The 26,737-nt window shown below is 54.1% G+C and overlaps 12 protein-coding genes across 12 annotated transcripts; 3 read left to right on the top strand and 9 right to left on the bottom strand.

Moving 5' to 3' along the window:
* Positions 1-163: 163 nt before the first annotated feature.
* Positions 164-1,148, bottom strand: D7B24_009218 (uncharacterized protein; the record flags this gene model as incomplete). Its single annotated transcript, XM_028643294.1, has 2 exons — positions 164-1,033; positions 1,116-1,148. 2 exons carry the CDS (start codon positions 1,146-1,148, stop codon positions 164-166), a joined length of 903 nt encoding a protein of 300 aa, XP_028498345.1.
* Positions 1,149-2,669: 1,521 nt separating this feature from the next.
* On the top strand, positions 2,670-3,581 carry D7B24_009217 (uncharacterized protein; the record flags this gene model as incomplete). The annotated part of the gene is made up of 1 exon (XM_028643293.1): positions 2,670-3,581. The coding sequence occupies one exon, from the start codon at positions 2,670-2,672 to the stop codon at positions 3,579-3,581; it is 912 nt and encodes a 303-aa protein (XP_028498344.1).
* Positions 3,582-4,178: 597 nt separating this feature from the next.
* D7B24_009216 (uncharacterized protein) lies at positions 4,179-6,725 on the bottom strand (the record flags this gene model as incomplete). The annotated part of the gene is made up of 1 exon (XM_028643292.1): positions 4,179-6,725. The coding sequence occupies one exon, from the start codon at positions 6,723-6,725 to the stop codon at positions 4,179-4,181; it is 2,547 nt and encodes an 848-aa protein (XP_028498343.1).
* A 640-nt stretch (positions 6,726-7,365) lies between these two features.
* D7B24_009215 (uncharacterized protein) lies at positions 7,366-8,247 on the bottom strand (the record flags this gene model as incomplete). Its single annotated transcript, XM_028643291.1, has 1 exon — positions 7,366-8,247. One exon carries the CDS (start codon positions 8,245-8,247, stop codon positions 7,366-7,368), a length of 882 nt encoding a protein of 293 aa, XP_028498342.1.
* Positions 8,248-9,036: 789 nt separating this feature from the next.
* D7B24_009214 (uncharacterized protein) lies at positions 9,037-11,364 on the top strand (the record flags this gene model as incomplete). Its single annotated transcript, XM_028643290.1, has 4 exons — positions 9,037-9,119; positions 9,215-9,244; positions 9,380-9,439; positions 9,522-11,364. The coding sequence occupies 4 exons, from the start codon at positions 9,037-9,039 to the stop codon at positions 11,362-11,364; spliced, it is 2,016 nt and encodes a 671-aa protein (XP_028498341.1).
* A 254-nt stretch (positions 11,365-11,618) lies between these two features.
* Positions 11,619-13,080, bottom strand: D7B24_009213 (uncharacterized protein; the record flags this gene model as incomplete). Its single annotated transcript, XM_028643289.1, has 6 exons — positions 11,619-11,659; positions 11,721-11,761; positions 11,832-12,001; positions 12,046-12,120; positions 12,180-12,548; positions 12,634-13,080. 6 exons carry the CDS (start codon positions 13,078-13,080, stop codon positions 11,619-11,621), a joined length of 1,143 nt encoding a protein of 380 aa, XP_028498340.1.
* Positions 13,081-14,838: 1,758 nt separating this feature from the next.
* D7B24_009212 (uncharacterized protein) lies at positions 14,839-16,650 on the top strand (the record flags this gene model as incomplete). The annotated part of the gene is made up of 3 exons (XM_028643288.1): positions 14,839-15,058; positions 15,120-15,697; positions 15,748-16,650. 3 exons carry the CDS (start codon positions 14,839-14,841, stop codon positions 16,648-16,650), a joined length of 1,701 nt encoding a protein of 566 aa, XP_028498339.1.
* A 465-nt stretch (positions 16,651-17,115) lies between these two features.
* D7B24_009211 (uncharacterized protein) lies at positions 17,116-18,546 on the bottom strand (the record flags this gene model as incomplete). The annotated part of the gene is made up of 1 exon (XM_028643287.1): positions 17,116-18,546. One exon carries the CDS (start codon positions 18,544-18,546, stop codon positions 17,116-17,118), a length of 1,431 nt encoding a protein of 476 aa, XP_028498338.1.
* Positions 18,547-19,924: 1,378 nt separating this feature from the next.
* D7B24_009210 (uncharacterized protein) lies at positions 19,925-20,845 on the bottom strand (the record flags this gene model as incomplete). The annotated part of the gene is made up of 1 exon (XM_028643286.1): positions 19,925-20,845. One exon carries the CDS (start codon positions 20,843-20,845, stop codon positions 19,925-19,927), a length of 921 nt encoding a protein of 306 aa, XP_028498337.1.
* Positions 20,846-21,192: 347 nt separating this feature from the next.
* Positions 21,193-22,392, bottom strand: D7B24_009209 (uncharacterized protein; the record flags this gene model as incomplete). The annotated part of the gene is made up of 2 exons (XM_028643285.1): positions 21,193-21,216; positions 21,265-22,392. The coding sequence occupies 2 exons, from the start codon at positions 22,390-22,392 to the stop codon at positions 21,193-21,195; spliced, it is 1,152 nt and encodes a 383-aa protein (XP_028498336.1).
* A 1,487-nt stretch (positions 22,393-23,879) lies between these two features.
* D7B24_009208 (uncharacterized protein) lies at positions 23,880-24,263 on the bottom strand (the record flags this gene model as incomplete). The annotated part of the gene is made up of 2 exons (XM_028643284.1): positions 23,880-24,172; positions 24,236-24,263. The coding sequence occupies 2 exons, from the start codon at positions 24,261-24,263 to the stop codon at positions 23,880-23,882; spliced, it is 321 nt and encodes a 106-aa protein (XP_028498335.1).
* Positions 24,264-26,295: 2,032 nt separating this feature from the next.
* On the bottom strand, positions 26,296-26,603 carry D7B24_009207 (uncharacterized protein; the record flags this gene model as incomplete). The annotated part of the gene is made up of 2 exons (XM_028643283.1): positions 26,296-26,412; positions 26,490-26,603. 2 exons carry the CDS (start codon positions 26,601-26,603, stop codon positions 26,296-26,298), a joined length of 231 nt encoding a protein of 76 aa, XP_028498334.1.
* Between the last annotated feature and the right edge of the window lie 134 nt (positions 26,604-26,737).

Below are 26,737 nucleotides of genomic sequence, written 5' to 3'. Positions count from 1 at the left end.
ACATGCTGTTGGAACATGTAATCAACTGGCCTTTGGTCAGAGAGCGCAAACCACCCTGCGAGTGCAGAAGTCATTGGAAGAAATGGGGGGGCAGCTAGTCTTCTACTGTGTCCAATGCATCGGGACCAGCGATTGCTGTGAGTATTACAAGAAGCCCTGAACCCTACTCTGCCGTGCGGGCGACTGATTCTCTGACGGCCTGCTCCAGACTCTGACGCGTCAGGCCCAATTTCTCATCCCAAAGTCCCCAAGGCCTGTTGTCTCCCAGACCCCTCTTACCCATTGCGCCAGCACGTGTGATATCTACCATAGCCGTAAGATCGCCTTCCGCGATTCTCCTCTCGGCTGAGACAATCATATCGTCCGATACAAGGTGCTCGACGCTCCACTTCTCGCCCTGAACTTCCTCGAGCGTCTTCAAAATGTCCTGCTGAGAGACGTTGAATTCACCAACGAAGACGTACTGATTCTTAGTCTCATTTGGGCGTTCAAGGGATGCGATAATCGCTTTGGAGATATACGGGAGAGTCGAGGATGTGAAGACGGCAGTTCCACCGTCAATGAGACCAGCCGTCTTTGTCGAAATGTTGAACCCTATGAAGCCAATATCGAGGGCCCAGTCGAAGAAAGCACCGGTGACGATGCTCGTCCACGAGATCTGTGATTCCTTTGTCTTGAGATAATCAACGGTAGCGGTCTTCAGAGGCAGGACGACGTGGTTCAATGCCGCAAACGCAGCATCCCGCGACGGGGGGCCGAACTCGCTCGGCAGGAATCTCTTGACACCCGCCGCGATGGCAGCATCGACCAGAATGTTTTGAGCGCCCCCTGCGAGTCCGGTAATCATACTGATGACGACGTCTTGGCCCTCCATGGCGCGCTTCAGTTCCTCCATATCGGCGTAATCTGCCTTGTAAACCTTAACGCCCTCAGGAAAGACCGAGTTAGATCCCTTACGGGTCAAGATGCTGACTTTGTAACGTTCAGCATCAAGGAATGCCTGCAGCACTGGCACACCAAGATTGCCACCAGCCTGAGAAGGACGTCAGCTGGTTCTCATCTCATTGAGCAAGACGGCGCTAGATTGCGGTTGTAGTGGGGGAGAGAAAGCTTACTCCGATCAACAGGACGCTTTCGAAGGATGCCATTATTGTTGATGTCGTTGATCAATTTTCTTTGAAAGGTCTGTAATATTCTTTCTGTGTCTTTTGACTACTTAAAATGTGCCTGAAACCACGAGATAAGACCAGGGAGACTATCTACTTTTAAGTACGCAATATCCTGGTCAGAGTCATTCAGGCCACTGTAGGCTTCCGATATGACGCCGAGGCGATGCTGTCCTATGCCGTCGATCCAGAGACTAAATCGACGGCCACGGCATATTGATTTCCAATCATACCGTGGCATTGCTGTGCCAAAGCACTCAAGCCATTGGAGATCAGACGCGAGTGTGGAGGACTGTTGAGTTTCTAAGCACCACCGTATCGAAAGCCTCCGGGTGCTCTGGCCTTTTCTTGGCGACTCATCTAAACTGATTCGACGCCTTGGAATTATGCCCCGCCGCCCTACATATGGCTCTTAATGGCCTGAATCAGACGCTGTTCACGGTCGAGAGGAGGCAAACGTTGACGACACCAGGTTCTGCCATCTGCGACGGCCAGGCCTCGTCAGCCTAGAGTTTCCATTCATGGTTGAAACATCATCCTCAATGGTATCAACCCGCGCGCAGAAAGACTCGGTCGTTTTTGAAGAGCTGGTCCACCGAGTTTGACGTGCTGAAATCGGAGATTTTTCGAAGATTGCAACCTGTCGAGGCTTGGCCCCCAAGCCTTGGGCCAGAATTGCCGCTCAGGCAGCGTCAAATCCCACGATGATATTTTTCACAATGTTATGACATATCAAGAAATATTGGAGCTGTCTAAGAGTTGCCAACGCCCCTACATAGAGCTTCTTTGACGCAATCTTTAAGAGGTAGCATTAGCCCTGTTGGCGCGACGCAAGGCCCACAGATGACGGGCGTGCTCAGAGTAGCAAGAACGGCGTCATCGAAGGAATTGATCGCACCAGTACAAAAGATTATGGGCTGAGATGGAGCATGTTTCTCATTGTGTGTTTGATCTGCGATGGCTATGGGTGCGTTGTGGGCGAAAGCTCGGGACTGACGTTTTCTTCATGAGGGTTACATTATGTGTATATAGCAAACCTAAAAGGTGGAGTGCTGTGCAGCGATTCACAATGTCCAATCCCAGATGCCAAAAATGCTCTAAGGAACTCAGTAGTCGATTACAATGCGACAGCCGTCCGACAATCAAGCTCGCAGCTCCTCGTGTTGGTCACCCGACAAACATGCGCTTAACAAAACTCAAAATGTTATTGTCATCGCAACATCGATCGACGGCGGATTAGTGATCCAAAACTTTGCAACCCCGCTTTGAACCGTCAAGGGCGGCCCGAGAACACGCCCGGATGTGATGTTACAAAGCTCGAGACGGACGAAAAAGATCCGGCCCGCAAGAACGTATAATAAAGTAGACATTCGCATTCTGAACTGGCTGTTACTTTCAAGATCTGTTTCCGCGGTTAATGCCAAGCACATTGTCAATTAAACACGTACTGCAACTTTTTGCAGATCATCCATCCTTGGAGTCGACTAGAGAAACCGACCAAGTATGACAGCCCAACCCCATAGCGCGCCCCGCGACTTTACCCGTACGCGGCACTCTACATCATATGACCTGATCTCTCCACTGAAGCTGGACTTATCAGGCAGATACGCTGTGGTCACAGGCGCAGCTTGGGACACAGGTGTCGGCTTCGCCACTGCAAAAGCATTCGCCAGGGCGGGTGTTGCAGGAATCGCCGTCGTTGACCTGCATGGTGTATCTGACAACCTTGTCGCAGACCTCAAACAGGTTGCGAAAGAAGCAGGACGAGACCAACCGATTGTGATCAGCTGCACCACGGACATTGCCGATGCGACCAGCGTCAGAGCCGCTTACGACAAGGTGGTCGCTGCCTTTAGCGGGCGCCTTGATGTGCTTGTCAACAACGCCGCGCATATGGAGCCATACGAGCGATTTCTCGATGCGGATCCGGATGTTTACTGGCGCACTTGGCAAGTCAACCTCGGCGGCCTCTTCAACATGGCTCGCGCCTTTCTGCCCATGATGCTTTCAGCCCGCGAATCTGGGGACGGCCTCTGCACAATGGTCAATGTTTCGTCTTCTGGCGCGCTCAGTGCCCGCCCAGCGAGCACGGGATACCGATCCTCCAAGCTTGCAGTTACACGCTGGACAGAGTCAATTCAGCTTGATTACGCTGACCAGGGGCTGCTGGCTTTCTCTATCAATCCAGGAGCTATCAAGACCGAGATCACTAAAGGTGGTCTGCCAGAACATCTACGAAACTCTCTACCAGATAAACCGGAAATTGCAGGTGACACTATCGTATGGTTGGTTGCTGGACGTCACGCTTGGCTGGCAGGGCGATACATCAGCTGTCCATGGGACATGGAAGAGCTATTACAGATGAAATCGGCCATTATCGAAGAGGACAAGCTCAAGCTTAAAATGGCTTTCTAGGAGTCATGTACGTAGCCACGAGATAACTCATAAGTAAGGTCAGGTCGTCTGTTTCAGAAGTCCCAGCCAGAGCTGGAGCTTATAGTAGTTTTCGTCCATTGCTTAATGCTGAACAAACAAGTTGATAGCCAGCGGTGGCTTTCCGGCTGGATGCCACAACCTATGACAATCTTTTGCGGTGTGCTCGGTATCAGCTACCGCAGTTGAGTGGATGGGCCTTCAAGTGAGTTTGGGATAACATAATGAGTATTTTCCATCACACTACATCTATAGCAGTATCGAGAGGCTTTCATCCGGCTTTGCTTAGCTGTTCTGATCCATGCTCTTTCAGCGCTATGGTGATCCCACAAAGATAAATAGACCTTGTAAGTGCCGTGCTACACAAAACTCAAGTGCTTTATCATTCCTTATGAAAGGGAAGTCAGATCAAAGTTCACAGCGATAGCAGTATGAATTTACCATGTTACTTTCCCTGACCCAGTCCGGGCTTTTGACCATCTACTGCATTCCTCCCAGTTCAGTGAGACGAAACTTCAAACATCAAAACAAAGGGTACTTATTGATAATTCATTGGATATGCTCCACTAGACTGTACTTTCAGCTTAGCTCGAACTTGTGGCGGCCTTGATCATCCACGCCCAGCGCTTTGACGTCCTTGCCATCTGAGCTCACCAATGTCCTCTGATCGCCGGACGGCAAAATGACAACCAAAGATTGCCAGGGAGCCTCAAACCCAGACGACTCATCTCTAGTAAACTTCACCTTGATCTCATTGGCAGCCGCGGAATAGGCAATGGTGTACGATGAGATCTTGTTCTTGGTTACGACTGACACGCCATTGTCCTCAAACCACGTTGTCTCGTGCCACTTGCCGTCCTTGGACTCGTGTTGCGGTGGCAAAATCTCGACAGCCCGATAATCATCGAGGGGAAGGTTGGCAACGTTCTCCTTTTCACCAGGCGAAAGAACCTGGACATCACGACCAACCGGGATGGCGCCGCCGACTTTGCCCAGTACGGCGATGCCGGAGCCGTGCCATTCTGCATCGACGTCAACCCACTGGCCTGCCGCGAAGTATTGATAAGGCGCATTGAGATTCAAGAACCCTTCGTCTTCCTCCGAACCCTTGGGGAGGTAAACTCGCGCCTTGCTGACGCCGGACTCGTACACGCCGCCGATCAGGAGCGAGTCTCCAAGGAAGTATTGCGTCTCTCCGTCGGTGAGCACAGAGTTAGTCCACACCTCCGGGTCAGATTCGTAGCCCCAGCCCGTCCAACGCTGAGGAGGTGTTGCGCTCACATGGCTCTCCAGTGCCAGGGAGTAGATGTAAGGAATCAGGGCATAACGCCTCTTGATAGTCTTGCGCACGAGGTGCGTGATAGAAGGGTACATCCAGGGCTCGATTACATCACCGACACTGTTGTCGGTCCCTGTCTTGAAGCAGTTAATGGCAAAGCGAGGAGAGTAGATGCCGAGCTGCACCCAGCGAAGGAGCAGTTCCGGTGACGGCTGAGGCCCTTCGAACCCGCCAATGTCGTGGCCATAACAGTGCAGTAGACTGAGACCAGCGTTTAGGGATAGCGCATTGGCGCCCTTCATGCCGGGCCAGCTGGTCGTGTTGTCTCCACTCCAGGTGCTGCAGGCGTAACGCATCGTCCCCGCCGTAGCGCTTCGGGTAAGGACGAAAGGACGTTCGTCGGGGTTGACTTCAAGCAAAGCGTCGTGCGAAGCCTTCCCGTGGAGTTCGGTGTGCAGGCTGCGGCCCCAGAGGCCGATCTGGGGCCTCTTGTCAAGACCAGGAGGAACTTGCATAGATTTCTGGTCCAGCGCACATTCCCAGTTGTCATCCGTGACTGTGTACTCGTTATTGTCATTCCACATGCAGTCGATACCCTGTTGCGCTAGAGTCTTGACACCCTCGTACCACCAGTTGAAACCTGCTTCGGAAGTGAAGTCAATGTGGCCACCATCGTCACTCTCACCACCACCGGCACTCCACAGCTTGGTTACAGCAGGCTGTTTGGTGCGAGGATCAGTGAAGAGTCCGCCAGCAGCCTTGAGTTTCTGATATTCGGGGTGACTGGCGATGAGGTACGGCTTGACGTTAGCGATCAGACGCATGCCCATCTTGTGGTACTCCTTGATCCAACCTTCAGGATCCGGGAACCGATGGCGGTTCCAAGTGAAGACATTACGCGTCTTGGGTTCCCTCTCAGCCACGGTGTACCCAGAGGACATCTGGTAAGCGGAGCATGGAATGTCGTGTTCCTTCATCTTGCGGGCGAGTTCCAGGAGCGACTCGCTTGCAGGTGGGTCATCCAGCATAGAGTACTTCATGCCGCCAGATAGATAGCCAAAGGCCCAACGAGGGACTAGCAGAGGATATCCTGCGAGGCTGGCATATGTCGAGACGATGTCCTTCAGCGTGTTGCCGACTATCACGTATTCCTCCAAGCCGCCGAAGTCTTGGCGGTAGACCTTGTAGAACCCCCACATGCCGTCCATTTCAGAGCCGACAGAGTACTCTCCGCGAGCATGCGTTGATGAGAAGGTAGCAACACAGCCTTTGGGAGTAGCATTGATGAGGAGAGGAATGTTTTTGTACAAAGGGTCGGTTCGGTGGACGTCATAACCAAAGCTGTCGGTCGCGGAGAGCTGGAAGCGGCGACCTGACAGATTCATGGGCGCAGCCTTCTCGCCCAGGCCGACGTGGAGAGTTCCACGGTTGTAGCGAGTGTAATGAGCAATCCCAGGTCCATCGGCTGTGTAGGAACGGTTTGGCACGTCCTGGAGAAGGGGTTCTTCCTGGCCGTCAAAGTTGATGGCCAAATGAGGGGTCTCGCCAGAATAATTAACTGTTGCGGAGACATTTCCGATGCTTATTGTCTTGCTCTTTTCAGTCGACTGAATCGAGGCTTTCTTCTCCCCAAGTTTGGTCTCAGGGCGGAGTATGCTTGGGTGAGGAGGCAATGGGTGGCTCTCGGAGGTATATGTGGTCCTGAAGACGTCCGGTCGGACAGCCTCGAAGCTGAAGTTGAACGGAGCGCCATTGCTGGATGAGGTCAACCGAATAGAAGGAGAGTCATCCGATTCTGTCGAGGCCTCGACCGTCCAAGAAGAGGGGATGAGTTCGTTCTGGGGCATGGTGGTGCTGTGGCTTCTACTGGTCTCTCGAGTACGAAAAGCAGAGGCCGTAAAGAGAATCGGTTCTACTTCAACAGGAAAAAGAGAGGGCGCAAGCCTGCCTTTTGAACACGACTCGGTTTCTGCTACGCCGGCAGCGCCGAAGCGATTTGTGACATGGTAAGCCATTGATCGTTCAATATGTACACCCGTGCCATGCTGAACCCCAACTTGACCCCGCGCGTAGCGTCAGACATCCCCTCAGGATCCCAGAAAGGAGTCGCATTTCGGCATTTTTCTCCGACAGAGTTCGGACCGCCGTGTGGAGCTGATCGGCTTTTGCTACTTTTCTCCGATCCCAGTTGATAAGGCACCCTGCTAAATGACTATAGGTGAACATGCATCGCAGGGTTGTCGAGGTCTGCTTTTGTTATTGCTAGGTACCCGATTCTTACTCTTGCCATCAAGCAGCCATCCCATCAATAACCTCTGAGCTTGACAATAGGCTCATCGTCCGGCCCCAAAGGCGGGGGAGGGAGCGTCGATTCATCATTAAAGATGAAGTCCATCATATTCTCTATTCCCTGTGCGTCTCCTTCAACAGTGCCTTCCTTCCCTCGGCCAACCCAGCCTTGTGTGGTGTCGCCCTCCAAGTCAATGACTATGGCATTACTGTTCTCGTCGACGAGACATTGTCGGCCTTGACGTCGCCCCAGACGACACCCAGATGATGCAGCTTGGCCACGGTGTCCTTAATCTGCGCCGCCCATTTCTCCCGAAGAGCAAGGGGAGCACGCTCGTCAACAGCCCACGTAAGCCTCTCTTCCGACTTGATGAAGTGGTAAATCAGGCCACGCAGCCTGCCCTTAGAGCCAACTACAATGGCGTACAGCCGTGAAGTAGGGAGTTCAGAAGAGGAGGGGCCGGAGGCGGCGATCTTGTCGTATTTTCCGATTTCGTTTCGGGTAGCTTCGGTCGACACGGACGACTTGTAAAAGAAGAACTGCCCGTGGACAAGCACACGTTGCGGTATGATGCTGAAAATACCGGCGGGGTCATCGTAGGGTACCTCGACGTCGGCAAGGCCGACAATAGGAAAGGATGTCTGCAAAGTACGGGCATCGAATTCTTCAAAGTCCTCTTCTACCAGTCGAGTAACAAGGCCAGGAACCGGCTTCTCTTGGATCACATGGAACTCGCATTCGAAGGATTCCCGGACGGCAAGGTGGGCTAGTGTTAAGATTCCAGCGTGCACTACCGGAGGCGCGAGGCTTTGAAACTGGGGCAAGAAAAAGTCCACGATCCACTCGAGGTAGTCCCAGAGCTCCTCACAGCTATCGTCGCCGTCATTCATGATGGCGAGGGCCTTTTGAAAGGCTGCGGTGGCTGAGGGGGAGTCCTTGAAGTAGTCCGCCCATACGGCGATCCTGAATCGCTTACCATTCATACGGACACCAAGGTCGAAGCCGTCATCTCCCATGGACCAGCTCCCATTCTCATACGAAGGCTCGTCTGTGGTGGCGTCTTCGCAAGGCGAAGACATTTTGTGCCTGTTACGACAGCCAACCGCTTTCGAATTGAACAAGAATGGAGAAGAAAGCGAAGCAAGCGGACGAGGCAGCAAGGCTAGTATGCTGTCAGGTGTTGAGTGGTCAGATGCTGGATTGGAGTGCGAATGGAAGGATGTTTGTTTGAGGAAGAGAGTCTGATAAAGCCAAAAAAAATTGGACCTGCGTCTCAAACATGGCAGCTCAAAGCTCAAAGCTGCCAAAGAGTTGGCCCAGTCCTGGTGTTGTCGTACATGATTGAGTGATGCAATCGAGATGAATCGGTTCATTTTCCGCCAGGAGAGGATTCGGTGTCGAACGTGGGGTAATATGGCGGCCCGGTGGGGGAACGGCAAGGCGGCGCGATGACGATGAGTTGGCTTATCTTGATGGGTAGCGGTGGCATGCATTTCAGTGCTCTTCGCTGTCAGATCGACTTGTTCCTCTTGACAGTCTCCATTTGGCATCGGCAGAAACGAGGGAACGTCGGCCAGGAGATGATGCCCGGCGATTTGGACAAGCTACCTTGCTGGCCCGCTCGCCAATGCGACGGCGGTCAGCGTTCCTTGAGCTCTCCCTGACATGGGCACTGAAGAACATGGCCGCTCAACCGCCTTTGTCACTGTATTCTAGGGGTACAATTCTCCATCTCCAGCCTCCAGGTGCTGGAGCCAGGACCCACATCATCGACCGCGACGCGGGGTAACCTGGTTCGGTTCGGTCTTGTCCGCTGGGCTGAGAATTTCCATCCTCATCCAGACACCACATACCACAGTGCTGTCTCCATGGCGCCGCGCCGGCCACCATGGAAGCTGATGAGCTCACAGATGGGGAATCATCTCGACGGCCTAGAAAGAAGCGCATTCCGGTAAGGCTCTCGCGACTGTTGAGCCATACTCCACGAGCGTAGGCTTTGGAGCACGACATCAGGATGGTGGAGCGAACTGACATGGGTCTTCATAGAAAGCCTGCGGTGCATGTCGCCAATCCAAGGTACGATTCCGTATTGATTCTTCGAAAGTTTTACTAATTGAATATAAGGTGAAATGCGATGGGCAACGCCCCTGCTCACGGTTCGGACCATCCCAACTCGATCATCTCTTTCTGACTGGCTGACGAATGTGACAGATGCCACAGCCTTCGAAAGGTCTGTACGTTCACTGAGCGGCCAAAGGACGCGAACGAAATGTACGTTGAGATCATATTGTCGCCGGACAAAATGCTGTTGGAAATGGAGAAGCGAGCTGACAGGGGCATTTCCGAGTAGAAGGATCGAAGACCTGGAGAGGGAGATCGGGTCGTTGAAGGAAAGACTCGAGAAACGACCGGAAGCGGGCATATGGCAAGCCATTCCAGCATCTCAGTCCTCCCCCTCGGCTACGCAGATGCCCATCCAGTATCGATCGCCAGATCAGGTCAGAGGTCCCGAGAATCCCATCAGCACGCACACGTCTCCCGCAACCGTTATTAATCCCCCAACCCTGAGAAGTTTACCGCGTCAACCAACAGGTTCAAGCTCTGGATCCCCCAATGTGTCGCTCTTACAACCGCCTCTAACGCAGGGGCATAAGAGAAAGCGCACACATTTCGAGATGGGCGCGGTCGCTATACCCGACTTGGTTGAAGCAGGCCTACTTACGGACCAGGATGCCACTTCATATTGGGCAGCCTTCTTCTCTGGATGCGACCGGTTCGTCCCTGTGTTTGATCCCCGATTCGACTCGATGGAATCCATTCGTTCTCGAAGCAGTCTGTTGTTCGGTGCCATCTGCTCCGTAGGCTGCCGAGTGATCAATGGAGCAGACTCGCGTCAATGGCATGTCCTCAGTTTTCAGACCCAACGAATGCTGAACGCTGCGATCACCACACCAACAGAGGCCACACCAGAAACGATACAAGCACTCCTTGTCCGAGCCTGCTATGTGAACGAGCGCTCTCTGTTAATCGCCATCGCGACGCGCATGGCCTTCGAAGTGGGCCTGCCTGAAGCCTACGACGCGATGAGCGCTCACTGCGTAGCCAAGAACACCCCGCGTATGGACACGATTGACGATCCATCGCAGGCCGATGTTGTTCTTATGCGTAAGGCCCGGACGTGGCTCCACCTGTTAGTCATGGGCCACATTCTCCATGTTGATGCTGGTGATCTCCCGGCGTTCCGGTTCCGAGGTGCTGCTCGAAGGTCCAGGATCCTGTTGGAAAGCCCCTGCTCAAACGACATGGATCTCTATTTGTTTTCACAAGTGGAGCTCAACGCCCTCCGGGCAAATATATACAACAGTCTCTCGCAATGCGCCGACGCCGACGAAGAAGATATCATGGAGATGGTGCGAGATGCCAAGATTGATATTGAGGTTTGGTTCAATGATTGGACGCGCATCTATGAGCAGCGTAGGCCCCAGATGCCCTGGCTTCAGCCAAACCTCATCGTTCAGCGTCACTGGGCCGATAGTATGGCACTCTGCCGCGCTGTCCGCGCATCAGGGGTCGAGAATGTGCGCGCCATGTCTCAAACCCAGAAAACGATTCTTCTGATGGCGAAGGCTTCGCTCAAGCAGCATCTCGAAGTCATCCTGATGGAGCCCCGCCACTACCTCTCCGGGCTGCGTTTTGCAATGGATTTCGTCTGGGCGAAGAATGCTTTCTGCTTTCTCTTGCTACTGAAGTTGTCTCTCTTGCTCCCCGATGATGGAGATCAACAATCAAGTCAGGATTTGGTTGAAAAGGGGAGAATCCTTCTAGGCGAACTAAGGAATGCCAATGGTGGCCGTGGTGAAGGGAGCAAGGCAAGTGCGAGCAGCCTGTACCTGCAGCTCGTTCAAGCCAGCATCGAGAAGTATCATCACGCTCTGCGAAAGGACGGTGGTCCACGAACAGGGGAGCCTTCGCTCCCGGCCACTATACAAATGGAGCAAAGCCGAGCCGACGGGCAGACAGAGCTCGAGTCTTTTGTTCCAGAGCAGTTCGTCTTTGAGTGGGACTTCCCGGGTCTGACCTTTTTCTCTTCCCCCCTTACCAAGACCGGGTGGCTCGACGACTTTTTGGCCGGTGGGCTGGACAGCAACGATGAATTCTTCGGCACGGGATGGCCCTCGGTAGACTTTTCATTCTAGACTGGAGAAAACTAAATCTAGTCTCGTTTTTTCAACATGACTGGTGTAAGACTATCGGTACTTGATGCCATATCAGAAGGTTTTGTGACCTTTAGAGTGTTTAACGATAACCTAAGTAGTAGTGGCCTAGGACATATCCATTACAATAGATCGTCGCTTTGATATGTCACTATGGATATCTTTAAAGGCACTGGTGGAACCCTAAAATCACACAAGTAATCAGCAAACGAGTCAACCTCAGCCATCGAATAATCTTACAGTTGTTCTGGACCTGGCAAGTCCAAGGGCTTTCGCACTGTTCATGAATTAGCCACGCTGTCACCAATCGCAAACAGCAACATCAAGAGAATACTTACAACTGTTGGGCCGCTCCAGTTCTGGCCACCGCACTGGCCCCCTGTGTGGTAGTAAAACTGTCAGCATTTCTACTCCAACAGACACCCGGGACAGGGAGTGAGGTTGCTTACAGCGCTTTTGAGGTGCTTGCCCGGAGGCCGTAGTGGTCGGCCGAGCTGTCGTCGTGACGGCGGTAGTGAGGGTGGCAATGGTGGTCGGCACTGGTGGGGCCACTGTCGACGTGGTCGTCGACCTCGTTGTGCTTGTAGGGCCTGCTGTCGATGTCGCGGGGGTCTTGAGGCTGCTATGAGTGACTGAGGATCACTTGAGACGGGCCAAACCTACCGTGAAACCAAACCATTTCAGATCCTCATCGAAAAACACATCAATGCTGTGGCTGACACCGACACCAAGGATTCCCTATGCTTCCTGTCAGCTTGTATCCGAAAGTGATGATTGTCGAGTACAGGGAGGTATACCTCCAGGTTGGGACCGAAGACGTATTTATTGTAGGGGCTCCGCGGGAAGTTAGAAATAGTCTGTTGGGGGGTTGTCGAGTATCCAAAGATACCAGCCCACTGCTTGATGGTCTCGTAGTAGTTCTGGGGAAACACCACCGCGTCCTGGTCACCGTGATAAACCTGCATGCGCGGGCGACGGCCAGTGTAACCAGGCGCCATAGCACGAGCGATGGCGGCCCAGTGCTCCGGAGTTGTGATGGACTGGCCGTTCGCACAAGTGCTGTTCCAGCCCGCTTCGGTGGTGCCGTAAGAGAAGCAGCCGGCGGGGACGCCAGCATAAGCAATACCAGCCTGGAAAAGGTCGGGGTATGTGGCAGCCATAACGTTCTTCATATGATCAGCGTTCAATAATTTCACAGGGAACAGCTCACGAAATCTACCCGTTAATCAGGGTGGCTGGCGGAGAACTCACCGTCATCATAGCTCCGGACGAAATGCCAGTCACAAACACTCGGCTGGCGTCAGCACCATATTGAGCGGTGACGTACTTGACCATGTTGGCGATCGAGTCACTGTTACCGCCAGCTCCTCGAGTCAGCGTCTTCTGCGACGAGACATCCCAGCAGTTGCTTGCAGTGTATGCGGTGCTCGGGTAGATGACGATATAGCCATAAGTCTCAGAGAGACGAGCCCAGTTGGAGCCTTGATAGTAGGCCTGCGCATTGCCTGAGCACCAGTGAATTCCGACGACGATGGCGGGGTTGGGCGCAAGGTTGTTGGGGACCCATAGGTACATCTTGGTATTCGTCGGGTTGGCACCGAAGCCAGTCACCTCGGAGAAAGTCGCTCGAGGAACGATCTCCGCTGCCAGACAGAGCTGGCAGAAGGCGAGGAAAAGCATGTACACGCGTGAAAGCATCGTGGCGAGGCGAATTGATCAGCCCAGGCTTGTCAGTTGATTGGAACAGAGATTCTAAAGTCTGGTACCGAGGATCGGAAAAAAGCCAAGGGGGAACAGGACGTTCATCACTTATAAATGCACATTTTCTCGGAAGCTGAACGTCCATCGTCCAGGATATAGCGATGTGGTGGCTTTTCAACGGTCCTTGTCAGGTAGATCTGCAGGTGGAGGCTATGCACTGGCAGCGGCGCCATAATCCCCGCGGTTCGGACCGTCACCTTCCGCTTCATCGTTGGCACCTACATCAAGAAGTAACGGCCCCGGACTTCTTGTCTTGATTGATAAATCTCCCCGGGTTTCTTTTCATCACGGTGCCACTCGAGGCCGTTGCCTACTCATGCATCGGCGCCAAGCCGCACTAGCGAGGCATGGTACGATACGTAGCCTATTTGAAGTCTGAAGGTTCTACAGTACAGAATAACGAGGCTTTCGATTCCTGTTTTCAGACTTTGCGCATAGAAAGCTGAGGCAATATACTTTCAACCATTGTACCCAGCAGCCCTCATGACACATGCATGGTGCTGCTTTTGAATTATTTGACTGGGCGTCATACGAAGTATTGAAAACACGAGTGGTAGCTCATCCCAGGCTGCGTACTTCGATTATTTGCAGCAATTGTATCATTATAACGACTTGAGCCTCTAAGCTAGTTGGAAAGGGTCATTCTTACCTACTTACGGCTTGCTTCCACGCCATCTGACAGCTCGATTGGCTCGCTTACAGCCAACAACTTTGGCCCTTTCTCGGATCACAAGTCCGGCCAGCAAACTCACTAGACTTGTGGATTGTCATACATCTGATCTTCATCCAATCACCAGCAAGCTTCCTGACCATGTGCCGCCCACTGCCGCCCACGGCACTTCAGCTGTTGTGTTGCACGAGCTGACAGCCCTAAGAGCCTCAAGCTTTTGGCCAATAGCTGAACAAGATTCCGACTTGGCATCATCTGTTCATATTTCACCTCTAAGAACATGACTGTGTTTGTGTTCGAAGGAGAGTCTGTCTCGTTCTGGCCTTCGTTCTGAGACGAATAGCGAATAAATTGGAGGGAAAAGGAACCATGAGGATTGAATTGACAGTTCATAAAACCAACATGCACATCTTGAAACTTCGTAAGGCTTCTAGCGACACCTCTTGCAACTCGTAATAGGAGAGGCGCCGTCGCTTTCTAGCAGACACGATAAGAAATGCCTCTAGCATTGGTCATTATGTAGAGGGGATTGAACAGATATCAAAAGCGCACTTCCGCCAAAATAACATCATCAGCCATCTATCTCCGAACTTGCGCGAATGCGCGTCCTTTGATTGCGTACCTCGGTTGGGACTTCACGAGGGTATCCTGACGCCATCGCAGGCACTGATAGCAGACCGCACGCAATATTTTTTGGGGGCCCCCTCTCTCCACTGATATGGCGCAATGCACTGGAATTCCGATTGAATCCCTGCTCGAAAAGCGGCAATTCGCAGTTGATGCAGGATGTGCAATCATTGCGTTGGGCTAAAGGCTAGAGCAGCCAACCAGGTCTTCGCCCTATGATGCCATTCCCGGTTCTCGGCACTCTGGGAAGTCCTCGCGACATCGTACACCGAGCAGACAACAAACGCCATCGCCTTCGGCAGCTCCTGATATGGGTATAAAGGATCGGATCTTGGCTCGTAGACTATCCCAAGAGGCGTCGAACAGGCTCAATCACAGTGATCAAGTTCTGTAGAACGATGTACACCTCGAAGCTTTCCCTGTGGGCGCTGGCCGGATCCCTTGCCGCCGTTGCAGGCAAGGGTCCATTCCTGGAGTCCTTGAACGACGGCACTTGGGGTATTGGTAACGATTTCTGGAATGTTACACAAGGTCCGGTCTACGCGACAAAGCTCTTCTGGCAGGGTGTCCCTGGCGCAGATCTTGTCGGTTCCGCCGTAGGCCACTACACTGGTTATGGTATGTAATTATTTTCTTGGCCACCAAGTGCCTAAGCCGGAGCTAACAGGGCAGTCGACAGACGGGGAATCCAACCTCCGTTACACCAACGCGACGATTGCTGCACGTGGTACACACTTCATCGACGTCAGCTTCACTGCGCCCGCTGGAGATCTTCACTGGGTCATCTTTGACGACCTCTCCGGCGCGTACCAGTATTTTGTCAACCGTGCCCTGCCGAACATCAGCATTTTGCGAACACTCTGGCGGCTGGCGCCGGAGTACTTCACCCATGGCCGCACTCATCTCAAGGATGAGCCCTTGCCGGATTTCGATCTGTATGCAAAGTCGACCAATGTCCAGGATGAGACCTGGCAGCTTGCAGACGGGTCATACATCACCAAGTACGACTGGTCCAACGCCGTCAGAGACCGCGACTTCTATGGTGTCTACGGATCTCGTGTTGGTTCTTGGTGGATTCACCCTTCCACCGAATACTACAACAGTGACCATCTCAGCCAGACACTCACCGTGCATCGCGAGAGCAAGACCGGCGATGCTGTTCAGCTGAACGTCGTGCAAGATACGTCGCATTTCCGTGTCGGTCAAAAGACAACTCAGCCCGTGGGTAAGGTCTGGGGTCCCTGGCTTTGGTACCTGGTGAGTGATCCGACACACCACTCTCGGTTAACTCAAATTGACTGGGTCAGAACAACGGAAGCATCCCAGATGTCCAGAAGAAGCGTGCCAAGGAGCTGAAGCACTTCCCCTACAAATGGCTTGACGATGCCGCCTACCACCAGAGGGGCGGCATCGAGGGTACTCTGCTACTGTCCGACGGCCGCCCCGCATCGAAGGCTGCCGTCTTCCTCGGTGACAGTGACACGTCAATCCGTCCCTCGATCCAAGGGACCAACTACTACTACACGACTTACACCAACGATAAGGGACGCTTCTCCTTTGATGACGTACGCACTGGCTCCTATGGCCTTATTGCGTACTCGAATGGTAACAGACTGGCCGACGTGTACACCAACTTTACAAAGTCTGGCATTACCGTAACTAAGGACAAGACCCTCATCCTCGGTCGCCAGAAATGGAACGTGGCGGATCGCGCGAAGCGAATCTTCCAAGTCGGCGAATTTGATAAGAAGGCCCTTGGCTTCAAAAACGGGGGCCTGCCTTACCAGCACGGCGTCACTGAGGACAGTCCTGCCAACCTTACATTCGTCGTTGGCAAGTCAAAGACTTCGGACTGGTACTATGCTTCATCGGCCATTGGAAAGTGGACCATCGAGTTTGAAGTCTCGGCTGCGGATATCGCGACCAACAAGACAGCGATACTGAGTGTGTCTCTGGCTGGTTACTCTCAGAGCGGAGCGCTCAACGTCGATGTGAATGGCCAGGACTACGGTACCTTGAGCAAGGACAACCTCACTAGCGATCCGGCGCTTTACCGTTCTGGAAAGACATCTGGAGAGTGGCGGTTCATTCAATACAGAGTTGAACCGGGTGTTCTGGTCGAAGGTGTGAACAAGGTGGGCTTCAGTGTGACGCGTTACACTAAGTGGAGGGGATTCCTTTGGGACAGCATCATTCTCGAATGGGAGTAGTACGGTAGCAAAGTAAAGTAGATGGCCTGTCTAGCCAGTGGAAAGAAATTCTAAGTCAGACCTTTTATTCGTTCTGCTTTAGAGTGCTTTGATTGAGAGACTGAAATTGAGGATGGAGTCAAAGGTCAGTCACCGTCCCCGCCAGATTCCCGTTGCTGAACAAGCGATCCGACAGCGCGAGTGGATAAACAATTCTAATTACGACGACTCTGATGCACTCTTTCAGTGAAATATGAAGTCTACGATTGGTATTCATTCGGACGACTAGCAAGTGTGAGTAACATGCTTCTGTCATGCATGCATACATCCCCTGCGCAGATCTCCTGAAGGGGACAACTATAACGCAGAAACAGGTGAACGGTTAGGGAATTTGCTTGCGTATGACTTGAATTTCCATAAATTTGTGGCGGCAAGGCTTTGAAACACAACACGTATTGAGGGATACTTCAATATGAATAACGAAAATCAAGGGCCTTCTGACCTTGGTGGCCTGACCTCGCCCTCAGTCCACCTTCCAGCAAGCTTCTTCTCGTCATGCCTTCGGTTGACCTCCTCAACGCCCAGGTCCTTCCCTACTGCAAGCAAGTCCCGGTTCCACAGAGCTCTGATATGGCAGAAGGCGCAAAGCAGCCAAAGAGCAACCAGCACGACAGTCAATGCCGAACCAAATGCACGGAGACCAGTGCTCTCGAGAGAATCGCCCAACTGAATGGACGCGATGGCGAGGCCAGCATTCGGAAAAACAAAGGCCCACCACTGCAATGTGAAGTTCATTCGACGGACAACGCGAATAATAGATACGGATGTAAGTGCGGAGAACCATAGGGCGACAAGCCAGACAAACATCGCCGCAGCGACAGAGCAGGACCGCCACACGTCACCGACATCGATATTCGTGACACCCAGAAAGCCGTCGGGCAGAGCAGCCTGCGCTTGCTTTCCAAGGCCGATGAGCCCGCTGCAAGTGTACGCCGCAGGGCCGACGGAGACGTACATGCCTGGCCGAGTCGATGGTGGAGGCATGTTGTTCGCGATGAGGCGAGTGAGATAGACGACGTAGATGAAGATGGCGAGAATCCAGCCGAGGCCCTGGCCCATTATACCTGCGACGATGATTTGCACGGCGCTGTTTTGGTCCTGTGTCTCGGCAATATTTGCGGCCAGGGTCCCAGAGATGAGAAAGGGGTATGCGGGAAGAATCCAAGCTGGGACGGCATCCGAGAGTGCCAACTTCTCAACCTCGAAAATGACGTGATACTCAAATACGGCTACGATAAGAGCACACGCCATATATATCCAGAACACCACCCTTAGAGCCGATACCAGCCACGGCCCCGAGTCCGGGACGCCGTAGACTGTTGCTCCGTTCAGAATCAGGGCAATCGAGACCCAAAATGACCCGAAGAAGAATGACTCGGAGGGATGGTGGAGTGACGTGGTCAGCGCTCGGGGCTTGAAGGTGAAGCGAATGGCGATAAGAACGGTAAAGCAGACGAAGAGGACGAGGGTTGTGATGAAGAATATTTTGCCAATGGCCGTCAAGCCGGGGAACGTATAAGGTTGGACACTGATGAGAGAGGCCAGGGAGCCCGTCGACATTGTTGTAGGAAACCACGCCCAAGTAACGCGCATGGCGCGCTCGCTGAATGACAGAGGCTCTTTGGGACGGTTGAAAAATGGCTTGCGGTCCTTCTGGTCGGCTTTCCGTGAGGAGTCCTTGCCACTCTCGAGATCGGCATCGGCGGAACTGGCCGGCCCATTCAGGGTGTCTTGATCGCGATCTTGTGCGGCAAGTCTGTCCCGTTTAATTGTCTCTCCATAGCCGGTTGTTGTCACATTCGCATCTTCCCGATCGTGCGCCCCGGGATCCTTCTCTGTACCGTCACCGCGAAGCATTTTGAGGGCGAAGAATCGATGCTTTTGCACTGTTGCTGTTCAAGTCCACGCTGGCAAGGATTCGATTTCCGATATCGAATCGTGGCCAATGCTATGGGGACGCCACGCGGTGATATCGAGGGAAGTGGTTGGGACCTGTTCAGATGCGCCACCAAGACGGCCAGTAGGTGAAGGGTTACCATTGCCTTTAAACTTCTCCGCCCGCCATACTGGTTTCTTCCCTGCCATACCAAGCTTGACAAGATTGAAGGGCCTTGAGTCGAGCGACCGCGCGTAGTCTTGGCTAATGACATCGGAGGCCCACAGTTCTGCTGAGAATGCAACGGCCAAGCACTTTGCGTCCCCAGTTTAGGTTGGAGAGGCGCCGGGGATTGGGCTGTATTGACGAGACAATAGCTTGGAAAGGTGACGTCTGCCGCGGTGCCGAGAGTCCGGGTGCCGGCGCCAAGGCGGTTGGGACCCGTCTTTTTGGCTCGGCTTTTTTTGTCATCTGGACGTCAAAATCCCAGGATGTATTGCGACAGTAATCACCATACAACGCCTCCGAAGGCAAAGCTTCTTGATGGTGAGAACTCATCGCTGGGGGCCTTGACTCAGGCCTCTAGTGAACAGGCAGTCAGTTTCCCTGCCACCAAGAAAAATGATCTCAGACACCCAGGACTGTGGTTGTAAGAGCCAGTCTATGATTTTCATGTTGCTCCAACCTGAAATTTGAACGTGGTCGATGGCATCGCACATGTGGCCGCCGCTCGTGCCATGACGCTACGACTTGATAGTCCATGTCCTGACACTGCCCGCACCCATGAGCTATGGGAAACACGTCGCTTTGGAGCCGTCTTTTCAGCTGCTCTTAAAAGCTAGATTGCTGTTGAAAGCCGTCGTTCGCGACGCAGGAGAAAAGCCTGCTAAGTCGTTCGCACTTCAGCCCATCTTTGATTCTTTTGTTCCTTTCATCATTGAGGCATGAGTCGTACCCCAGAGAATTTACAAGGCGACCTCTGAGGCTTCAGTTCTGGACGTAGAGTCAAGCACAAAACTCGTCAGCCGTAATGATTTCCACGTCCACATGACCTGTGTACTTGAATGACAATGTTGACAAGAACAGGTATTTCGAAGAAACTGCCGACGTCGGCTTATAGTTTTCAGCATTGTCAGGTACATATCGAACTAGACCACTTTGCAAACAAGATAGATGCTACAGGCCATTGATAAACATCACTTGAGGACAGAGAAATACATCTTAGAGTTACAATAGAGATAACCTGATTGTTTGTCGTTTCGTTTGTTCAGACATATTCAACACTTGGCTAGCGCGAGATCAGAATAAGGAGCTTTTAAGCACCCATAACTAATACACCGGCCGACTCTCACAAATAACTCAGCACCCTGGGAATCGCAGTCTCTCGAGCCCCCGCCGCGTCCTCCAGGCATTCGTGCCCGCTTGTAGCTCAACACACCCGTATAGCAACCACGCCCACTTCTTCACAAAGCCCGCCGTAAGCTCCCACCCATGGGGCGACCACGGATCGGACCACACAATGGCAGACGCACCATCCTCCAACCCCCTCTTAGCTCCTGCTGCATCCACATAGTCCCGACACAGTTCGTCCTCCTCGGCCGCATCCTCGCCGTGGGCTTGTATCGTCCGCAGGAAATTATCGCGCATCCGCGGGCAGGGAAACAGATCAATCCAGGGGTGGTGTTCCACCGCCAGCTGCAGCACCGTCGGCCACAGATTCGCGGGCACTGCGTCCAGCGACCACGTCCGCGGCCCTTGCATGTTGTACGGCGAGATGGAGTCGTCGTCAAGCCAGCTGTCGTCGAAACCGAGAATCGTCGTGACGCGCGCCATGGCCAGGAAGACGTTGCATCGCACCGTGTCCTCGAGGTGGATCATGTTGGGCGCTCCGAGGAAGTTGTTGCGTGCAAGCTCGGCGAACCTCGTGAGCATTTCGCGGTTCTCCGCCTTGCCCAACATGCAGGCTGGGGCCGGTAACGTTTTGCGTAGTGTTCTAACGGCGTTGCGAGGGATTTCCTGCATGTCGCTGTCGAGACTTGGAGGCTGGGCGGTCGCCTGCTTCTTCGTCTCCTCCTTGAGCTTCTGTCGCCGTGCGCGCTGGTTGATGCGGTTCTGAAGGCGGCGGCGCTTGGCTTGTGCCGTGACGCCTGACCAGTCCTCTTCGACGTTGCAGAGGTGATTCCGCTGGGGCAGAATTGGGATCACGCCAGGCGCCCTTGCGTCGATCATGAAGAGGCCTTCATCGCTGGATGGCGTTGCTGAGCTCGTGTTTGCGGCCATCGTTGTAGATTGCTAGGTATGAGTGACAAGAAGGAAAGGGTCCGGGGATGCCCATGGAAGACCATCCTATCCCACATTCGCATCGCTCAGCGCTTCGTACGGAGTTAGTGAGCGATTCATGCGGGGTTTGGCGCGCTACGGCATGCCCGTCACAGCAATCGGTGTTGCAGTAGCGTCGGTCCATGTCTGTCGGTACGTGCCGAGGGCCAGCCAGGGGCATCAGTTTTGATACGAAATATTGATCAAATTATGAACATCACGGCGTTTCTATATCCAAAGGTCATGCCATCGAATTCCAAGCCTGCTATTTGCCTCATTCAAGCCCCACAACTACAGCCGGTCGGTACTCATCGATGCCTTGCCACGAATTTCTATCTGGTCAGCAACAATCTCATGCTCGAAGGGGAAGCATAACGTACATCATCCTTGGAGGGTGCATCCAACCAAGTCGTCATCTGCAAATGAGTTTGGTGGGCAAAAGTGAGCTTGGTGCTGTAAGGATCCTTGTCAAAGAGGAACGTGTTCGGGAACAGCGGGTTAAAGGCCGCGGCAGCGTGCAAGTCCCCGATATCCTCCTTGGACAGCTCGACCTCGATCGCGGCAGGGATGGCCTTGATATGCTCGACCGACTGCACGCCCACAATGGGGAAAACATAGGTCGACTGGTGGAAGAGGTACGCCAGCGCGACCTGCTGGAAGGTGACGTTCTTCTCCCGGGCCAAGCGCTCGATGACTTCGGACACGGGCACGTCGAAGCTGTTGGGGCCGTAGCCCTTGGGCGCCTTGTCGTCGTCGGCCATGGCCTGGCGCTGTGCCGCCGTCGTCAGCTGTCCGCCGCCCAGCGACGCCCAGGACACGATGCCCATGCCCTGGTCTTCGCACATGGGGATGATCTCGGCCTCCATGTCGCGGAACGCCGCATTCCAGCGGCCCTGGTACACGGAGAAGGGCGTCAGCCCGTTGCGGCGCGCAAACTCGTTGGCCTTGACCACGATCCACGCCGGCGTGTCCGATACGCCCAGATACAGCACCTGCCTCGCCATGACGAGGGCGTGCAGGTGCGTCATGACCTCCTCGACCGACGTCGAAAAGTCCCACCAGTGCAAGTACAGCACGTCAATGTAGTCAGTCCGCAGCTTCTTCAGGCTGGCCTTGACCGAGAGGTGCATGCTCTTGGCCGATGCGCCGGTAAAGTTGCTCTGTATCGGCTCGCCCTCGCGGTTGTGGTACCGGTATCCGGACGCAAACTTGGTCGCGATGACCATCTGGTCGCGCACGCCACGCTTCTCCATCCATTCACCAATAAGCTGCTCCGACTCCTCTCCATTGTAGTTGCTTGCCGTGTCGATGAAGTTGCCGCCGAGATCGTAGAAGGCGTCGAGAAGGCCAAACGCGTCGGTGCTCGTGCCAAAGAGCTCGCTCCATGAGTTTCCGATGGAGATGCCGCCCAGGGCGATCGGGCTGACCTTGACGCCGGCTGTAGGGCTCAAGGGGCGATGCCAGCCAAGGGGAGTCTTGGGTTTGGGGGGTGAAGCGAAGAAGGACATTTTTGAGGTGGGTATGGGAGTGTAGTGGGTAGACTCTGAGGGAGGATTCCTGTGGCTATGAAGCAACTCGAATTCCAAAAGTGACCATCTTTATACCTGCCATCAATGTGTCCTGAATGCTTCCCATTGCAACTTGATGCCACCAAAGCGACTTGATGACATTGAAACTCCTTAACTCCGGTCATAACCCCTTCTCCACCCAGGTTCACAAAGCGCTACCCCTCCGATGGCGTTTATAGCATGTCGCTGAACTCACGGCGCTAATGCAACCTGATGACAGCCATGACGTCGGCCAATCAATTTGACCCGCGAGTATTTGTAGCTTGGGCATGCTCAGCAAACGGTGACGATCCGGCCCTGTGTCGAGCTTTATTTCGATCTAGGTGAATACTTTGAGCCGCGGAGACTTCCTCCTCATCTTGTTGGAGCGCTCATCGACGTTCTTGTCCTGCTCTGGGGCGTATCCACAGCTAAAACAGTGAGATTCTCCGCATCAGCCCGTCGACGAAGACGGCATGGCGCGTGAAGCGGAAGTTTCCGGTCCTCTGCCGTAAAGCTCAACTGTAGAATCTATCTGATGGTATGGTGTCTGCTGATAGTAGGGACAAAAGTTTCTTGTCCCAAGCAGAGTCTTGTCGGCGCCGCAGGGCGAACATCCTATGCGCTCTCGTACGCCATCGTCTATCCCATTCTTTGAGCATGATTTCGTGGTCGTGTTGCGACAGTGTTGCATCTGACACCGCGGGAAGAGCCGTGACGTGGACAGCGAGGACCGCTGAGACGACCGAGGTACTGAATCGGACTCGTACACGTGACATATCCGTCTGCATTCATAAGCATCGTGCTCTTCTGAGCCACTACTGGGTTGCCTTGAAAAGCTGACGCGGTCCTTATCTTATTAGCAATCAGAAGGCTCTAGGCTCGTTCAAGGACTGACGGCGACGAAAGAAATGTTCTGGGTAGGCTTGAACGCTTCTGAGGCACCAATGCCACTCAACAGAGGCTTGTTACTATTTTCGTTGAAGAACATGTTGCATAGATACACGGCCATGTGATGTATATATGGTTCGGGGGAAGGGCCCCATAATATGAAGCGACCTGTATGAAGAAGGTGTCTGACAAAGATTGACCTTTGAAGAAATTTGATAAGAGTGTATGGCGATACCTTGGCACTCAAGAACAGTCAGAGTAGAAACGCGCCTGTCAACGTGCATCCCATCGCTGCCCATGATCAGCTTGCAGCACAGAACCTAGTAACGCGACCGAGGAAAAGGGTATACGAAGAAATAGAAAGACCAAGCGACGCTCATGCGTCTCCGGAGCATAACCGCATCCTCCTGCCACCACATATTAATCTTCCCGTCTGGCCTCCGGCTGCTCTCCGACCGAGGTTGACGCTACCGCCCTCGCGTATGGAAAGAGAAAAGAACAAGAAAGAAAAAGGGTCAGAGCTCCTTCGTGGTGTCCGTTCGGCGTCGCCGCGAGCCCTACTCGATGCGGTTCCTCCAGCGCGCAAACACGAGGCGGAAGAAGCTCCCAATGAGCACGACCGAGACGACAGACTGCACGCCGCCGAGGACGATCCAGGCCCTGTCGACGCCCTTGGTCTGACCCCAGCCCTCGTAGCCGCGGTAGATGACGAAGAGGCTGTATGAGGTGAGCGACTGCAGGAGCAGCAGAGCACCGAAGACGGCGAGGTCCGAGGTCGTGATCTGGGGTGTGTTGGACGGGCGCTCGTTGGCCCAAGAGAAGGAGGGCGAGGAGGCGGACAGGGACGAGGCTGTGGGGCATGTGAGTGGGCGGCGCTGGAATGATGTGAGGAGCGCGAGAGGGCGAGCGGTACCTTGGTGGTTCTGCTTCTTCTCATCCATTGTGGCGATCGGTTGTGAGGACTCGTCTGGCGGGGTTAGGAGCGCGGCGCGTGATGTGGAGGATAGGTCTTGAAAGGTCAAGAGCAGCGTCCAGAAACGAAAAACAAAAAAAAAAGGAGCCGAAGACGGTGAGCTATCTCGGGCACGGCAGCTCGTTAGGTTAAGGTTCGCCTTGGGGCTAGGTCGACGGGCTGGCCACGGGGTTTTGAGTTTGGCAGGGCTGGGGGGGCAGATCACGAGGCAGAGCGAAACGGCGGGCTCGCGTGATGATATCTGTTGAACGGCCTTTCTTGCTACCTACTGGTAGCCTACCTAGGTAGGCAAGGTACGGTAGCTTACTCAAGGTAGGACTGAACGGGCTGTCATCTCATCAACGATCGACGGCCGATGGTCGGAAGTGTCGGAAGTACCTGCCTGCACATGCTGCCCATCTTGGCACTGGCACTGCACTTGCGCTTGCCATGGCCATCCGGTACATGGCGCTTCCTGTCCCCATTCATCGTAAGATCCGAATGGTAGGCAGGAAGCATGTGGCAGGAAGCGGGAAGCAGGTGGTAGGCGGGCAGGTGCGGCGGGCAGGCTCGGTTTCGCGGCAGGCGTGTGGGTCAGGCCACCACCCAACATGATCGAGCTACCTACCCTCCAAGTAGTACAGGTTGTTCGACGTCATCAGGTGATGGGCCATGTGGCGTCCAATGAGTCGACGCGCTGGAGGACAAGGCACCCGTGCTTGCCGTGACAGCGCGCGCATTTTGGCTGCGAGGCTAACGGCCGGGCAGGTTCGACGCCCAATGCCGCTCGCGACTTGGTGCCGTGTGGGTTCGTGGTGGTAGGGCTGCGGGGGTTGATTGGGTTCAGCCCCCCCTCTTCAGTGGCCTTCAGCAGCTTCTCAGTTTCTCAGTGGGAGGAAAGCCTGGCCGGCCCCTGTCCCCGGTGAGTGAGTCAGCCCCCTCCTCGGTTCCGACCTGCCATTTGGCGAGCTCCATTTTGCTGTGCAATGCGCGTGGTGTTTTTCAAGGCTATTCGTCTGGCTGCTTGGTAGCGGCCGTAGATCGGACGATGCATTGCGTTTCGTTCAGTCACCAGGAGATTTTCCCGCCGCCGCTCGGGGATAGCGGATTCGCCGAGGGACCCGTTCGCCATCTTCATGCATCGGGTCGGGGGATTCGAATCCGACGTCGTTGGCTGTCAGCATGAGAGATCGACGGAATCGACTGCGGTCCGAGATGCTCCGCGAGCTCACGAGCACGGGCGCCGTCGAACTAGACATCCTCTTGCAGGAGTGCGTTTGGGCGAGTCGCTCAGTCCGACCAGTCCGAATCAATCCCAGAACCCTACATCTCCTGGGCCACCCTCTGTTTACACGATACCATCAAGTTCAACTCCAACGCCTCGCGGACCATGTTGTGGGTTTCTATACCCGAACTGCCGGTCGTGGGAAACGATACAGCGCAGCCGTTGCAGCATCGATGGATGGCGACGTGAACTCTCCGAGGACGAACAGATGGACCAAGACGAACGCAGCATCGCGGGCTGCTTGTTCGTGACCCGTGGTCGTTATCGTCGTCGCCACTCTTCAAGCCCGTCACCACGCCCTGAACACGTCCCTGGTTGGTCACGTCAGCGCCGTGTTGAGTGAGGCTGTCGCACAGGACACCGAAGTCGGCCAGATACCAGGGGAAGCGGCAGAAGATGTGGGACAATCCGTTTTGCACGCCGTGTACAACAATGTCGGGAAAAAAGCACGCTGGCGAGCTTTGGTATTGTCTGGCTCGGTACATATCCAGGATCAGCACCGGCTTGTTGGACTGAGTCCGTCGTGGTCTCTGCCGTCATCGCCTGCATGGTCATTGTTTGGTGACCCGTGAACATACCCGAGGGAAGAGGGGCTCACCAACGCACCATTGTGTTGATCTGGCGTGCCGTGCCAGTGGATATAAAGATCGTTCGGCAATATGTCGTTTCCATCGCCCTTGCGAACTACGAGCTTGCCCTTCTATCGCTGTAGCTCACAACGACCTCGCCCCCGAGTTCACTGGCCACGTTGACAAGCTGACCGGGTGAGTACGGCCAACTTTGCCAGGCCCTTCTGGTTCTCTTCCTCCCAACGGAAGATTGCGGCCGCCACATCTTCCACCATTGGCAGCGACTGGAGCAGACCATTGTAATAGTAGGCACGAGCTTGGGCGTCTGTAATGTTCAGAGTTGCTTCACGACTTCTCTGACCTCGATCGGCTTGCGCACAGTCCTGGTCGTGATCTCGATGGTCGACCTGAGGGGCACCATCTTGCCCTCTCTGCGGATCGTCAACTTCGTCACGGCAACTTTGGTGGCAGGCATGCTAGCAGTCGGAGACGTGGAGAGAGACGACAAGGCGCCGGATAGACCTCAGTCCAGGTCTTCCCTGCCACCAGAAGAAGAAGGGGTCGGCGCCGTGGCAAGGTAGCTGTACATTTCATGACGGACGACAAAAC

Source organism: Verticillium nonalfalfae (genome assembly GCF_003724135.2).
Source record: "Verticillium nonalfalfae strain VnAa140/NRRL 66861 chromosome Unknown scaffold_9, whole genome shotgun sequence".
NCBI lineage: Eukaryota > Fungi > Ascomycota > Sordariomycetes > Glomerellales > Plectosphaerellaceae > Verticillium > Verticillium nonalfalfae.
Note: the sequence above shows the minus strand (reverse complement) of the source record. Positions and strands in the feature narration are given on the sequence as shown.